Below are 15,492 nucleotides of genomic sequence, written 5' to 3'. Positions count from 1 at the left end.
CACCAGCCTGTTTCCATCTCCTCAGTGGAATTGTTTGGGTCCTGGTTTCCAGCACCTCTTGCTCTTGTAAGTGGGTTTGAATTTGTGTACTGAATTCACCATGTTCACGTAAAGAGCTTGCGTGAAGTATGATCTCATGGAGCGTTTTATTCCTTCTTGTTTCCTGAATGTGGGTGGGACACAAAATGTGTAGGTCACATGAGAGGAAGGAAAGGAAGGGTTGGCCAAAGATGTCACCACCCACATGCAGCTTACCTCCCTGTCGTGGTTGAGATAGAAGAAGGGCCCTTAGAGCAGACTGCAGGGCCACTATGATCTCTGAATTCTTTTGCCTCCTCTGCCTTGGTAAGTTTCTTGGGCTTGTATACTGGGATTAGAGGTGGGGGCGGCTGGAAAGAAATGTGACCACCTGCTTGTCTTCATTGATTGCCTCGTATGTGTTAGGTACCTTGCAGAGGCTTTAGGTACATCAAATGTTTTCCAGTATGCAAATCCTTACGTTCCACATCCATGGTCTATCCTGTAGGCCTACCTCATCCCTATTTATTTAAAATTTTACTGGCTCAATATCTTTATTTTAAACAAGTACATTCATTTGAAGATATGCCAATTGCTTAAATAAAAAAATTTGAGGGTGCCTGGTGGCTCAGTCGGTGAAGCCTCTGACTTCGGCTCAGGTCATGATCTTGTGGTTTGTGGGTTCAAGCCCCATGTCGGGCTCTGTGCTAACAGCTCAGAGCCTGGAGCCTGCTTGGGATTCTGTGTTTCTTTCTCTCTCTGCCCCTCCCCTGCTCATGCTCTGTCTCTCTCTCTCAAAATTAAACAAGCATTAAAATTTTTTTTAAATAAATAAAATTTAAAAGAAAAACCAGGGTCACTACCAAAAATAGGTCAATGTAAACATATATACATTGCAAAGAAGAAGATGATAGGACATTCTAGCCACGCATTGTTGCCCATCACATTTCTGAGCCCACGGCCAGCTCTTCCTTATTACAAAGGGCAACAAGGCAGAAAAGGTTGATCTCTAGCTTGAAAAATTCTTTGTTGTGATCAAAGAAGTGGAAGTGATTTAAAAGGGTAATGCCTTTCCTTTTCAATGCCTTTCCCAGGTATTCAATGCTATAGAATGCCATGTCACTGCATTCCCTAAAGTCAACTCCTAGAGCATCCGTGGTTTGTAATCCACCTTGTGGGAAATACCGTTTCAACCCTCACAAGCAGTCCTGAGTGGTGGGAATTAGGCCCACATTGAGAAATGAGGACTCTGAGACTGACAGCTCAAGGTTCCTGCTCAGGGCCATGCAGAGAATTAGCAGAAAGGTCAACATTCAAACCCAGGCCTGTCCGCCTCCAAAGTCACTGGTTTTTCCACCTGAAAAATCTCTCTGAGCCATGCTTCCATTGGGGCATCTCTTCAGTTGATCAACATGCATTTGTTGAGTCTCAGTACAGTACAGAATGTGTACAGACACTGGGGAAGCTGAGGTGAACAGCCCAGAGCAGCTACCTTCCAGGTATTCACAGAACAGTGACACTTGGTGTCTCCTGTGGCATGAAGTACATAAACTCTAAAGAATTGAGGGTTTTGTGGATGTTTGTGGAACCAGCAGAAGTCCTGGGGCCATGGCAGGTGAGATTCGCACAGGACACCTTCTGGGGGAACTGAGACAGGAGCTGAGGGCAGAGCGGAAGCCAGGGGCCAGTGTGGGGAAATGAGAACCCCAGATGCATGACCTACAGGGTCCAGTCTCAGCAGCAGCCCCCTGGGGAGGTCCCTCGGGATGGGGGCTCAGGTTCCATGGACAGAGCGTTCTCTTGCAGGGCTGTGCGCTGGCCAAGGAAGCAGGGGGACTGACGGTGAGTGTTCCTTCAGTTAAGCCCTCCCTCTCCTTTGCTCCGAATTCCCCGCATCCCTTCTCTTTCCTTCAAGGGGTTTCCTGACAGCAGGCGAGGGCACCAAATCCTGTCCCCAATCTGCTTCCTTCCAGAGCCCCTTCCCAAGCCCACCCTCAGGGCCTGGCCCAGCTGGGTGGTGCCTCCCAGAAGCAGTGTAAGGCTGCGATGCCAGACCCCGACCAAGGATGTCGACTTTGTTCTCAAAAAGGGTAATGTTGTTTTGGACGTTTCACGATCACCGGCTTCCAAGGAGGGCCTGGCTGAATTTCACCTCACTGGCCTAAGAACCAGCCACGCTGGAGACTACACCTGTGAGTGCTACAGACCAGGGGCCCCGGACATAAGATCACCGCCCAGTGAGGTCATCCTGCTGCTGGTGACAGGTGAGGAGCAGGACAGGCCTGGGGGAGGGACCAGAGGACGGGACAGAGAAGGTGGAGAAACACAGTGACTTGGTCGGCCTCATCCAGGGCTCGTGGGGGGGGGGGGACCTCCTTCCCGCAGAGTCGAAAGGGGGTGACACCAGGGATCTGTGTCCCACCCTCAGCAGGAACCCCCTGCGGGAGAACAAGGGTGAGTGGGGGACCCCAGGCTTCTCCCCGTGACCTCGGAGCCCCCCTTCTCTTACAGGAGGTCTCCCTAAACCTTCCCTGCAAGCCCACCAAAGGGGTGTGGTGACCGCAGGAGACGACGTGACCCTGCAGTGCCAGAGGCCAGACAATGTTTTCGGGACCATGAGGTTCGCTCTGCTGAAGGCGGGAGTGGCAGAGCCCATCCGGCTCCGGATCCCAGTTGGCAAGGAGGCGGACTTCTCCCTGCAGACCGTGACAGTCGGTGACGCCGGGAACTACAGCTGTGTCTACTTCCAGACCGGGACTCCTTTCTGGGCCTCACAGCCTAGCGATGGTCTTGAGATCCGGGTGAGAGGTGAGGTTTTGCACGACTTTTCAGAAGTTGGAGAAATTCAATTCATTTCTTCATCAGCTTGTTTTTATTTTGGCTGTTTTGCTTGCTTTCCCAGTTGGGTGGACCCATCACTGACTTACAACACTATCCGTTTAAGGTGAACGACGTGCTCTTTTTTCTACCTGGAGAGCGTTGCTTCTGTTCCTTTCTGATTCTTCTTTCGCTTCTGATTTTACCGTCATCTCCTCCTCGCACCTGCCCTTTCCTAACCTCTAGTCTTTGGCCTTTGTTGTTCTGTATTCCTGGAGAATTGCTCAAGTTGTTCTTGCAAACGATCCATCCCGCCAACCGTCAGCGTCCCTTCCCCTACCCTTTGCGTCTCTTAGACTTGTGGGTCGTCCCGGTGATGGCAGCCTCATGGCTTGCGGTCTCGTTCTTAGTGCGCGGTGCTGCCCCGGCCGCCGGGTTCTGGGTCACCCGTGCAGGATCTTCCACAACCATCTTGTGTGTCTGGCCAGAACGTTGCTTCCTCGGATGCCACACCCCGTGCTTCCGTGGCACCGTAGACGTGTGCATGTGAGCTGTGGTGGCCCATCGCCCTCTGGTTGGAAAGCAGGGACCGTGCAGCCAGCGCAGACAGGTGCAGAGGGCACCCTGGGCTCCGCGACGTCACCACGGGTTCCTCCCACGGACTCTGTCTCCGGGAAACGTTGTGGCTGGTGGGCTCACACATGAACTCTGCACCCATGGCCTGTGTGACATGGAAGCTTCACTCGCAGGTCCTCTTAGGAGCCAGGGCCAACCCCGAGCCCAGGTCCTGGTTAGCAGCCAGGGCCAACCCTGAGCCCAGGTCCTCATTAGCAGCCAGGGCCAACCCTTAGCCCAGGTCCTTGTTAGCAGCCAGAGCCAACGCCAGCCCAGGTCCTCGTTAGGAGCCCAGGTCCTCATTAGGAGCCAGGGCCAATGCCAGGGCCAACGCCAGCCCAGGTCCTCATTAGGAGCCCAGACAACACTGAGCCCTAGCTCTTCTTGGGTGTGGTGGGAATGAAATGCACAGTGCTCTCGGTGCTTAGCTACTGAGCTTGAATTTTCTTGAGCTCACGGCCGCCTGAAGTCTTTGCCGTGAGGAGGGGGTGCACAGACACCCACCGAATCATTTCCGAGCTCGGGGCAGTAACTTTGGGTTTTGGTCTTGCTCCTAAGCCCGATTCCTAATATCAGGAGGGAGAAGGGAAAAGGGACACGTGGGAGGGTCAAATGATATGAAGAGCCAATAAGTGAAGGAAGAGAGACCGAGCAGAGAGAAGACAAAGGACAGAAGACCAAGGAAGACCCACTAGAACCCTCACGAAATCCCACGTTGGGTTTTCAGTGATTACAACTTCAGGGCGGCCACAGCTGACCACTGGCCAGGGCACACAAGTGGGTGCAGGAGCGTCCCGTTGGGCAGATCCACGTGGGAAGGACGGGCGCTCCTCTACTGGCTGGTGCTGACGCTCTCCTCTCTCCCAGTCCCCCCAGGTGCCATATCGAGGGACTACACCACGGGCAACCTCATCCGCCTGGGTCTGGCTTCCCTAGTTGTGGTTATTATGGGCGCTCTCCTGCTGGAAGCCTGGTGCAGCCAGAAGGAGTCTCCACGTGGATCCACGTAGAACAGCTGAGCTGTTCTTGTCTTGTTCGTGGGCTGGTATAGTGACGCGGGGTTCTCTGAACACCAAACTCCACCATGGGGACATGCTGTGTTTCTCACCATGGGCACAATTGGCACTTTGGGTGGGATATTTCTTCAGCACGTGGGACTGTCCTGTTCCTTGTGGGAACATTCAGCACCATTTCTTTTTCTCATTAAAGAGCGGCTGAAGCCCCAGTCATTGTGGGACAAGATAATGAGTGCTATCAGGACCTTTCCCAACATTCCTAGAGACGGAGGATGGGAGGTGGGGTGGTGTTCCCCTGGTGGAGAACCTGTGTTAGGAAGCCAGGAGAAATACTTCCTCTCTTCCTTACTCCCTGTCCTCAGGTCTGTCCTTGCATGCAATGGCTCCACAGTTACCATGGGGAATGATGAGTCCTTGATCAAGTTACCAGCTTGTGTGAGATTTTACTGGTTCTCTTCCCTCGTGGGACAGAAGGCACACCACGGGGGGAGGTCTGGAAAGTTTGCAGATGAGATGAGATCTCACTCATCTCCTGACAATATCAAAGACACAAAGTGGCCCCTATGTCTCCTAAGAGTGACACCTGAGATAAAGTGACCAAGAACTGTCCCCAATATTAAAGGCTTCTTGGTGCTTAGGATGAGATAAATTTAGAATCATTTGGTTGTAATTTTTTTATGTCAAAATCAAAATTAATAAAATGTATGGCACCAGCTGTCTTTCACTAGTACTAGGATATGGAAAAGGTAGACTTTAACCAAAAAAATTCTACAATTAGTTAACTGTGATACAGCAGTCAGCAACGTTCTAGTAAAAGCATCTTGACTTCTAGGTGTTCCATTAGCTGACAAACTGGAGAATAAATATCCTTTACTTAACTGTGATTTTGTTTTCTGAAATCAAAAGCTAAGAGCAAGTGGTCTGGCAAGGGATTTTTTTTTTATGTTCATTTATTTTGGGGGGCGGGGTGGGGAAGGGCCGAGAGAGAGGGAGACACAGAATATGAAGAAGGGTCCAGGCTCTGAGCTGTAGCACAGAGCCTGAAACGGGGCTTGAACTCACAAACGGTGAAATCATGACCTGTGCCAAAGTCAGACACTTCACCAACTGAGCCACCCAGGTGCCCCAAAGGATTTTCTGATGTGTGAGTTTATGTATAAGTCATTGAAAGACATCAAAACTGCTCTCAGAAATCATCCATTGCTCTCAGGACCAAGTCCTAAAGCATCAACGTGCTCCTTTAAGTCAAGAAAGATTTGGGTCCACTTCCCTTGGGATTTGGGGGACATTAAAAATCCGATAAATGCCGAAACAGTTTACAAACACAGGCCACAAGGTTGAGAACCTGGAAACAAACGGGGAGATGCCGTCTTTTATTTAAGCCTCAAGACGCATCTCCCTGCCTGTACTGATAGTCTCCCCTGGAGGAAAACTCAAAAGAGGAGTGCAACCTTCAAACAGCACTTTTTTTTTTTTTTTTTTTTTTTTTTTTAGGTGAAGCAAACGGACTGGTCCCCTACCCTACAGATTCCCAGAGGGGATGACGGATCCGTAGGCTCCGCCCTGGGGACTACAAGTCCCCGCGGCCCCTGCGGGCCAGATCGCGTGCCCGGGGTGGGGGTCAGGGGGCGCGCAGGGTTTTTCCTCCGAGCGGGCTCCAGCCGGACAAAATGCTGGAGCCTCTCGCGGCGCAGGGTCGGGGCCCCACGTTGCCCGGGACGCACCGCGCACTGTTGCTAAGCGTGGGCGGGCGAGCAGGGCGCCGAGGGCACCTGCGGCCCGCGCGCTCCGCACCTGCGCTCCCTCCGCCGGGGCGCCCGAGCGTGCGCGCCGCGTGCGCTTTCGGGAAGCTTCGGTGCGCGCCGTCCGCGCCCTGGCGCCGCCCGCGTCTGTGCTGGAGAGGCGTGGGAGCGGCGTGGGCGCGCCCCTCGCGTCCTGGTGTGAAGGAGCGGTGGCCCCACGGGTGAGTAGCGGCCGCGAGCTCCCCGGCGCCGCCCGAGGAGCGCGCTTTCCCAGGAGGACGCCTCCGAGTCCGGCCCTGGAGAGCGCTGCTCGCGGCCTAGGGGGCGCCCCGTAGCCCCAGGCGGGAGGGCCGGGGGCACCCGAGGGACCATCCTCCGCCCCTGCCTCGCAGGGGAAGGGGGGTTCCGGGACTTCAGGCGTTCAGGGGGTGCGTCCCAAAGAGCGCCCCAAGTATGTAAGTCGGACGCCCAACCCACTGAGCCACCCGGCGAGCCCCTTAACACTTTAGATTCTTAAAGTGGGGCATGCCAGACCTTTTATTATTATTATTGGATAAATTTGACTTGTAGGGGTACCCGGGTGGCTCAGTCAGTTAAGCCTCCGACTTGGGCTCAGGTCATGATCTCACGGTTCGTGGGTTCGAGCCCTGCATGGGGCTCTGTGCTGACAGCTCAGAGCCTGGAGCCTGCTTTGTCCAGATTCTGTCTCCCTCTCTCTCTGCCTCTCCCCTGCTCACGTTCTCTCTCTCTCTCTCTCTCTCTCTCTCACTCTCTCACTCACTCACTCAAAAATAAACATTAAAAAAAATGACCTGTAGCATTGTGTAAAATTATGGTGTATATATCATTTTGACATTTATATGTCGTTAACATGATTGTAGCAATATTTATCACATTGTGTAATTATAGTACAGTATTATCGTCTATATTCATTATGCCGAGCATTAGATCTTTGGTTTATTCCCTGCTCGTTACAAGTTTGTACTCTGAACCAGCCTCGTCTAATCCCTGAATCCCCTGCTAATCACCATTTACTCTCTGGGTTTTTTTTTATGGGTTTGACTTTTTTTAGATTCCACATGTGAGTGATAGCACAGTACCTGTCTTTCTGTCTGACTTATCTCACTTAGCGTGATGTGCTCAGTGTCTATCCACGTTGTTGTAAATGGCAAGGATATCTTCCCTTAATATTCTGTTGTGTATGCGTACTCCACCTTTTTTTTTTTTAAGATTTTATTTTCAATTAATCTCTATACCCGATGTGGGGCTAGAATTCACAACTCTGAGATCAACAGTCGCACACTTCACCAACTGAGCCAGCCAAGTGCCCGTATACTATATCTTTTTATCTGTCCATCCATTGATAGGCATTGGTTGTTTCCGTATCTTGGCTCTTGTGAATAATGCTTCAATAAGCATGGGTGTGCAGAGGTCTCCTTGAAATCCTGTTTCATTTCATTTGGGGATCTTCCCAGAAGTGAAATTGCTGGGTCATACAGAGTTCTATTTTTAATTTTTTGAGGAATCTCCATATTATTTTCCATAGTGGTTGGACCAATTTACATCTCCACTGCAGTGAACAAGGGTTTGTTTTTGGTTTTACTTTTTACCACATCCTCACCAACACTTTTTGTCTCGTCTTTTTTTTTTTAAGTTTATTTATTTTGAGAGAGAGAAAGAGCATGTGTGTGTGTGTGCATGCCCCAGTAGGAGAGAGGCAGAGAGAGAATCCCAAGCAGGCTCCACGCTGTCAGTGCAGAGCCTGATGCAGGACTTGATCCCACAAATGGGGAGATCATGACCTGAGCTGAAATTAAGAGTAGGACACGTAACCAACTGAGACACCCAGGCACCCCTCTTCTTGATGAGAGCCATTCTGACAGGTGTGAGGTGATATCTCATTGTGGTCTTAGTTTGCATTTTCCTGATGATTAGTGACATTGAACATCTTCTCATGTACCTGTTGGCCAAATGGATGTCCTCTTTGGAGAAATGTCAATTACTTTTTCGGCCCATGTTTTAATTGGATGGTTTTTGTTATTGTTGTTACTAGGTTGTGTGAATTCTTTATATATTTTGCATATTAACCCCTTATCTGATATATGGCTTGCAAAAATTGTCTTCCATTTTGTAGGTTGTCCTTTCATTTTGTTAATTGTTTCTTTTGCTCCGCAGAAGCTTTTGAGTTTGATATAGTCCCATTTATTGATTTTTGCTGAGAATTTTTGCATCTATATTCATCAGGGATATTGGTTTGTACTTTTCTTGTGGTGGTGTTCTTTTTCTAGTTCTTGAAGTGTAAAGTTAACTTGATTATTTGAGATCTTTCTAACGTCTTAATATATCCACTATTGCTATAACTTTTCTCTCAGAACTGGTTTTGCTGGGTCCCACAAGATTTGATAAAAGATTTGATTTCCATTTTCGTGTGTTTCAAGATAATTTTTAATTTCCCTTTGATTTCTTCTCGAGCCATTGTTTAGAAGTGGGTTAGTTTCCACATATTTGTAGATCTTCTTTCTCATTTTCTTGTTGTTGTTGATTTATGTTTTTTTTGTTTGTTTTTTTGTTTTTGTTGTTGATTTATGTTTTACTGGTTATTCTGACCATTGTCGTCAGAAAAGATAGTTGGTGTGGTTTCAGTCTTCTTGAATTTGCCAAGATTTATTTTGTGGCCTGTCTCGATCTGTCCTGGAGAATGCTCCCTGTGCACTCGAGAAGAATGTGGATTCTGTAAATGTTGGATAGCATGTTCTGTATTAGTTCACTTGTTCCAAAGTGTGGTTCAGTTCCAACATTTCCTTGTTGATTTTCCGTCTGGATGATCTATATGTTGCTGATATTGAAGTCCCTTATTATCATTGTATCATGGTCTGTTTCTTCCTTAAGATCTGTTAGTATTTGTTTCATATACTTTGTCGTTCAGGCGTTAGGAACATATATATTTATGATTGTTATTGTCTTCTTGATGTATTGACCCGTTCATCATTATATAATAACCTTCTTTGTCCCTTGTTACCCTTTTTGGCTGGAAGTGTGTTTTGTCTGATACAAGTATGGTTTTGCCTGCCTTCTTTTGGTTTATGTTTGCTTGCAATTCCATTCTTTCATCTCGGGCCTCTCTGTGTCTTGAGAGCAGAAATGAGTCTCCTGCAAGCAGCATAGAGTTGAGTGGGTTTTTTTAAATCCAACCAGCCAGTCTGTGCCTTTTGATTGGCACGTTCAACCACTTTACAGTTAGGGTGATTGCTGATATGTAAGGACTCACTACTCCCTTTTATCTTTTTACCTTCTGGTTATTTTGTCTCTCTGTTGTTTCTTTTTTCCTCTGTTTCTGTCTTTGTAAGTTGGTGCTTTTCCATTGTGATTTGCTATGTCTGTCCTTTCTTTATGTTTCATGTCTTTGCTGTAGTTTTTTGCCCTGTGATTACCATGAGGTTTACACCAAACATCGAATAGATGAAATAGTGCCCTTGCTGCCGATAGTAGTTTATCTTCATTCGCCTGTAAAGGCCCCATCCTTTTACTCCTCCTTCTTCTGTATATTTTTGATGTCATAAATTACCTCTTTGGATGCCGTGATTTCATCACCAAATTGCAGTGGCTGTGGTTATGTTTAATGCTCTTTTTTTTTAACCTTCATGCTATATTTCAGTGTTTAATATACTATTCTTAAAAAGAGTTACACTTTTCTAACGCTATTTATCACCTTTATCAGATTTTTTTTGTATTTGTGTCCTGTTTCTGCTTGAAGAACTCCATTCGGCATTTCTTGTTAGGCAGGTTGAGTGGCGATGGGCTTCTTCAGCTTTTGTCTGAGAAAGTCTTTCCTCTCCTTATATCTGGAGAGTATTCTTGGCTGGCAGTTGCTGTCTTCCAGTATTTTGAAGAGGTCACGTTAGTCTCTCCTGACCTCTAGAATTTCTGCTGAGAAATCTGCTTATACCCTGACGGAGGTTCCTTTATAGGTTACTACCTTCCATTTGCCACCTCAGCTGCCTTTAAAATTCTTTCTTTATCATTGTCTTTTGACAGTGTTGTTGTGATGTGTCTTAGAGAAGGTCTTTTTGCCTTGAGATTATAAGGTGTTCCGTTAGCTTCATGGGCTTTCCACTTTCTTCCCTAGGTTTGGGGAGTTCTTAGCTATTGTTTCTTTAAATACAGTCTCTATTCCCCTCACCCTCTCTTCTCCATCATACCTGTTAATCTTGTGTTGTTTCCTCTGATGGAGTCTGATTGTTCTTGGAGGGTTTTGTGGGTGGGTTTTGTTTTTTTTTTTGAGATTTTATTTACTTTTTTTAAGTTTATTTATTTATTTTGAGAGAGAGAGAGAGAGCATGCACACATGAGCAGGGGAGGGGCAGAGAGAGAGAGAAAGAGAGAGAATCACAAGCAGGCTCCTCACTGCCAGCACAAAGCCCGACGTGGGGCTGGAACTCACAAACCATGAGATCATGACCTGAGCCAAAATCAAGACTCAGATCCTTAAAACTAACTGAGCCACCCAGGCTCCCCAGATATTTTATTTTTTTTAACTAATCCCTACACTCAACATGGGCCTCAAACCCACAACCCCAAGATCAAGAGTTGTGCACTCTACCCACTGAACCAGCTGGGCACCTCAGCTCTTTTGAATTCTTTGTAAGTCAGCTCACAGTATTGTGTCTTTGGGTTTAGTTGGTTGCTGGAAAATTGTCATTTGCTTTTTGTGAGGCCATGTGGCCGTGATTTTTCATGGTGTTTGATGAGAAGTATCCCTGACCCCGCACTTGAAGTAGGGACCCTCTTTTGGGTAAGGTTCTGTTTACTTTGAGTCTAATCTAATGGTTCAACCGATGAGCCCCACAGGAGCCTTTCTTTTGTTTTCCAGAAGGTGGCGCTAGGGCATAAGTCTTGGTTTCTCTTGCCAGTGCCGTCTTCCAGCTCAGGTTGGGAGCATGTGAAAAAGCAGGTTGAGGGAAAACGGTGGGGGTGGCACAAAGTGGGGAGAAGTATGTGCTTAGCGCTGTGGCTCTGGGTATGTCCCCACCTTGGAAAGGGGGTGTCCCAGAGCTCCTCCTGGGCAGACAGCACAGGCAGCAGGAGCCAGTTCTCTCAGTTTTGTGTGCACCCTCCCCCTGCCCAGCCTCACCCCAGCCTTCCCACTGGTCTTGGCACTCTCTCCTCCGAAATAGGGGTGTTGCTGAAGAGCGGGGGACCGTCCGGCCACAGCCGGGCATGCAGACTTCCACTGACCCCTTCGCTGCCCACCTCCTCCACTGCCAAAGCCACCACTGCTGTCATGTTGCAGCTACCTCCAGGCCCCGGCCACCTACCTTCCTTGCACAGAAGGATGAACCTCTGGTGTCCTAGTGGGCTGTGCAGAGGTGCTGTCGTTCAGTTACAGATGTGGATTCATTGTGCCCAAAAATGAGAGAGGAAAGGACCAACTCCTGTCACCATGATGCTAACATCGCTCTGGTTGTAAACTCTTGCGTGCGTTTATACAAGTGTATGTGCTTCACGCCATGGGAGGTACAAGATGTCACTCACCCAGAAAGCCCGGACTCTGTTCTATCCACCTTGGCATCCCTATGTCTGCACAGGTCCCGGCATGTAGTAGGACCTCAACAAATGCACAGTGGCAGACTGACAGGGTGCCCAGTGTAAGCACGACTCACAAAGATTTTTTCTAGGATGTGAAAAGATGCACACTCGCCATAACTCACCATCTTCCTCCCACCCGGTGAACCCCACTTCGAACAGCACGCCGTTGTCACCACTTCCAGTTGATGGGATGAAGGGCTGGCTCAGAGATGGAGAAAGCCCCATCATCGCAGGGAACAAGTGACAGCCTTAGCTCTGGCATCGAAAGGTTTTTGGACCAATCTTTTCCATCGTCGTTCTTCATTCCTTGATACTCCAGACGGGACGAGGCTCACTACTCAGTGCCCTAAAACAAACCTCAGAATCCAAGTGGATATTCAAAAAGGAAAAAGGTCCATCCACCTCTGTCCCCCACACAGGTGGATTTGCCGCGTCTTTGTCAGCTCCCGCTGCTCTAACAGAAGACCCTAGACTTGGGGGGTGGGGTCTTGGCTCTAGAGGCTAAATTCTGAGACCAGGGTACGAGCGTGTTTGGATCCTTGTGAGGACATTCTTCCCGCTTTACAGACCGCTGCCTTTTCCTCTGTATCTTCCTGCAGTGAAGACAGATCGTCTCTCTTGGGTCTCTCACAAGAAGAGACTAATCCCATGCACGAAGACTCCCCTTGCGACCTGGTTAGCGCCCAAAGGCCCCACCTCCCAACATCATCACCTCGGGGGTTAGGGCTTCCATATGGGAACTTTCAGGAAACACAGACATTCAGTCCGTAGAAGTAGGATACTCCAACCCGTTGTTCTTATTTCTGGCTACTTCTTGGCTCCCTTGGAATTAAAAATAATTTAGAAGGGCACCCGGGTGGCCCAGTCATGATCTCCTCGTTCGTGAGTTCGAGCCTCATGTTGGGCTCAGGGCTGACAGCTGAGAGCCTGGAGCCTGCTTCCGAATTCTGGGTCTCCCTCTCTCTCTCTGCCCCTCCCCTCCTCATGCTCTGTCTTTCTCTCTCTCTCTCTCCCTCTCTTTATCTCTCAAAAATAAATAAACATCAAAAAAAAATTTTTTAATTTTTTTTTAAAGTTTATTTCTTTTTGAGACAGGTAGAGACAGAGCATGAACGGGGGAGGGGCAGAGAGAGAGGGAGACACAGAATCTGAAACAGGCTCCAGGCTCTGAGCTGTCAGCACAGAGCCCGACGCGGGGCTCAAACTCACGGACTGCGAGATCATGACCTGAGCCGTAGTTGGACGCTTAACCGACTGAGCCACCCAGGCGCCCCAAAAAAATTTTTTTAAGGGGAAGAATATTGAAAGTGTCCATCCCCGAGTAACTACATTTAAATGAAAAATACTGAGTTGCTAAAAATAAATAAAGTGGAAGCCATGTAGGCATAGAGCACAGTCATGGATATGAAATGTAAGTTTTAAATATTGCCATCACTTTATAGGAAGCATGTCTAAAGCCGCCAATGAAGGCATACTGACGGTATTTCTTTCCAACTTCATTACCTTAACGACGTCTCTTACTCAGCCCACCTCTGTCCTGAATCCCAGTACAAGCAGTCCAAGGAACTTACCAAAGCGGAGGAGGCAAAGGAATTCAGGGATCATCCTGGTCCTGCAACCTGCTCGAAGGGCCTGCTTCAGTTTTGCAACCACAGGAAGGAGGGAAGCCCCCCACGGTGGTATCTTTGGCCCGCCCTGCTCTTCCTTCTTCTCTCTTGACCCGTGAGTTTCATGACACACCCATGCTCCCACGGTGAGAACCAGGTGGAGTGCACAAACAGCCCCACAAGCGAGTACTTCTGGTGTCGCAATCCTGCTCTGATTGCGTGCGAGCTCAGGTCTCAGTTCTGACTCCTCTTAGCCCCGAGCACTGGGACCAAAGGATTCTGTTTGAGGATACGGAAACCGGTTGATGTGGAGAATATTGCTAATTCCCTGGCTAATGGAAAAGACGCTGGAGACTGGTATGAAATGAGGTCATCCACATTGCTGAGTGTTTGAACGGCTATAGCGAGACCCTTCATTAAGGTCATTAAAAAGTGCGTGAAACACCCCCACCCCTCCATCCAGGCACACAAGGGTTCTTCTATCATGGGAAAAAAACACATTTTTTTAAAGTTGATTTATTTTGTGAGAGCAAGAACACAAGCGGGGGAGGAACAGAGAGAGAGGGAGAGAGAGGATCCCAAGCAGGCTCTGTGCTGTCAGCACAGAGCCCGATGTGGGGCTTGAACCCACGAAGCTGTGAGATCGTGACCTGAGATGAAATTAAGAGTCTGACACATAACCAGCTGAGCCACCCAGGCACACCTTTCATGGCAAAACTTTTTTAAAAAAGATTTCCCTGTTTTTTAATTAAGACTTTATTTTTTATTTTTAGGGTTTTTGTTTTGTTTCTTTAGAGAGAGAGACAGAGAGGCAGCCTGAAATGGGGAGGGACAGATAGAGGGAGAGAGAGAATCTTAGGCAGGTTCCACACTTCATGTGCAGCCCGACTCAGGGCTTGATCCCACGACTGAGATCATGACCTCAGCCAAAATCAAGAGTTGGACGCTTAACCAACTGAGCCACCCAGGCACCCCTTAAGATTTTATTTTTAAGCAATCTCTACACCCAACATGCACTTGAACTTACAACCTTGAGATCAAGGGTTGTGTGCTCCACTGACTAAATCAGCCAGGTGCCCCCCCCCCATCATGGAAAACTTTTATCTGCACACAGTTATTGATGAAACAAGCAAAAATATCAGGCTAAAGAAGATTAGAACAACAGGATTAACCAACTTGACCTAGTTAATGTTTTCAGAGCACCACTACCCCCAGCAGTTACAAAATGTACATTATTTTCTTTTTTTTTTTAATTTTTTTTTAACGTTTACTTTTTTTATTTTTGAGACAGAGACAGAGCGTGAATAGGGGAACGTCAGAGAGAGAGGGAGACACAGGATCTGAAACAGGCTCCAGGCTCTGAGCTGTCAGCACAGAGACCGACGCGGGGCTCGAACTCACGGACTGTGAGATCATGACCTGAGCCGCAGTCGGGCGCTCAACCGACTGAGCCACCCAGGCGCCCCTGTACATTATTTTCAAGTAGGCATGAAGCATTAACCAAAATAGGCCACATGCACTGTTAAAAACAAAAAAGGTGGGGCGCCTGGGTGGCTCAATCAATTAAGCACCTGACTCAGGTCATGATGTCTTGGTTCATGGGCTCAAGCCCTGAGTTAGGCTCTGTGCTGACAGTGCAGAGCCTGCTTGGGATTCTCTCTCTCTGCCTCTCTCTCTCTAAAGAATAATAATAATAATAATAATAATTAATTAGTTTTTAAAAATAAAAATTAGGGGCGCCTGGGTGGCTCAGTCGGCTAAGCGTCCAACTCTTGGTTTCAGCTCTCGTCGTGATCTCACAGTCTGTGTGAGACTGAGCCCAGTGTTAGGCTCTGTGCTAACAGCAAGGAGCCTGCTTGGGATATATTCCCTCTCTCTCTCTCTCTCTCTCTCTGCCCCTCCCCTGCTTGCTCGTGCTCCCTCTCTCTTAAAAATTAATAAGCTTAGGGGCACCTGGGTGGCTCAGTCGGTTAAGCGTCCGACTTCAGCTCAGGTCACGATCTCACAGTCCGTGAGTTCGAGCCCCGCGTCGGGCTCTGGGCTGATGGCTCAGAGCCTGGAGCCTGCTTCTGATTCTGTGTCTCCTCTCTC

The 15,492-nt window shown here is 48.5% G+C and overlaps 1 protein-coding gene and 1 long non-coding RNA gene across 2 annotated transcripts in view; both read left to right on the top strand.

The window, feature by feature from the left end:
- The first annotated feature begins 298 nt into the window (after positions 1-298).
- On the top strand, positions 299-5,021 carry LOC122234109 (T-cell-interacting, activating receptor on myeloid cells protein 1-like). The gene is made up of 5 exons (XM_042969265.1): positions 299-345; positions 1,825-1,860; positions 1,992-2,282; positions 2,530-2,826; positions 4,318-5,021. The coding sequence occupies exons 1-5, from the start codon at positions 312-314 to the stop codon at positions 4,458-4,460; spliced, it is 801 nt and encodes a 266-aa protein (XP_042825199.1). The 5' UTR covers positions 299-311; the 3' UTR covers positions 4,461-5,021.
- Positions 5,022-6,369: 1,348 nt separating this feature from the next.
- Positions 6,370-15,492, top strand: part of LOC122234027 — a 30,658-nt gene continuing 21,535 nt past the window's right edge. Inside the window, exon 1 of the long non-coding RNA XR_006211715.1 lies at positions 6,370-6,429. This is a non-coding gene — a long non-coding RNA (uncharacterized LOC122234027). The remainder of the gene's footprint in view (positions 6,430-15,492) is intronic.

This window comes from Panthera tigris, chromosome E2 (assembly GCF_018350195.1).
Source record: "Panthera tigris isolate Pti1 chromosome E2, P.tigris_Pti1_mat1.1, whole genome shotgun sequence".
Taxonomy (NCBI): Eukaryota; Metazoa; Chordata; class Mammalia; order Carnivora; family Felidae; genus Panthera; species Panthera tigris.
This window is presented reverse-complemented; position numbering and strand designations above follow the sequence as displayed.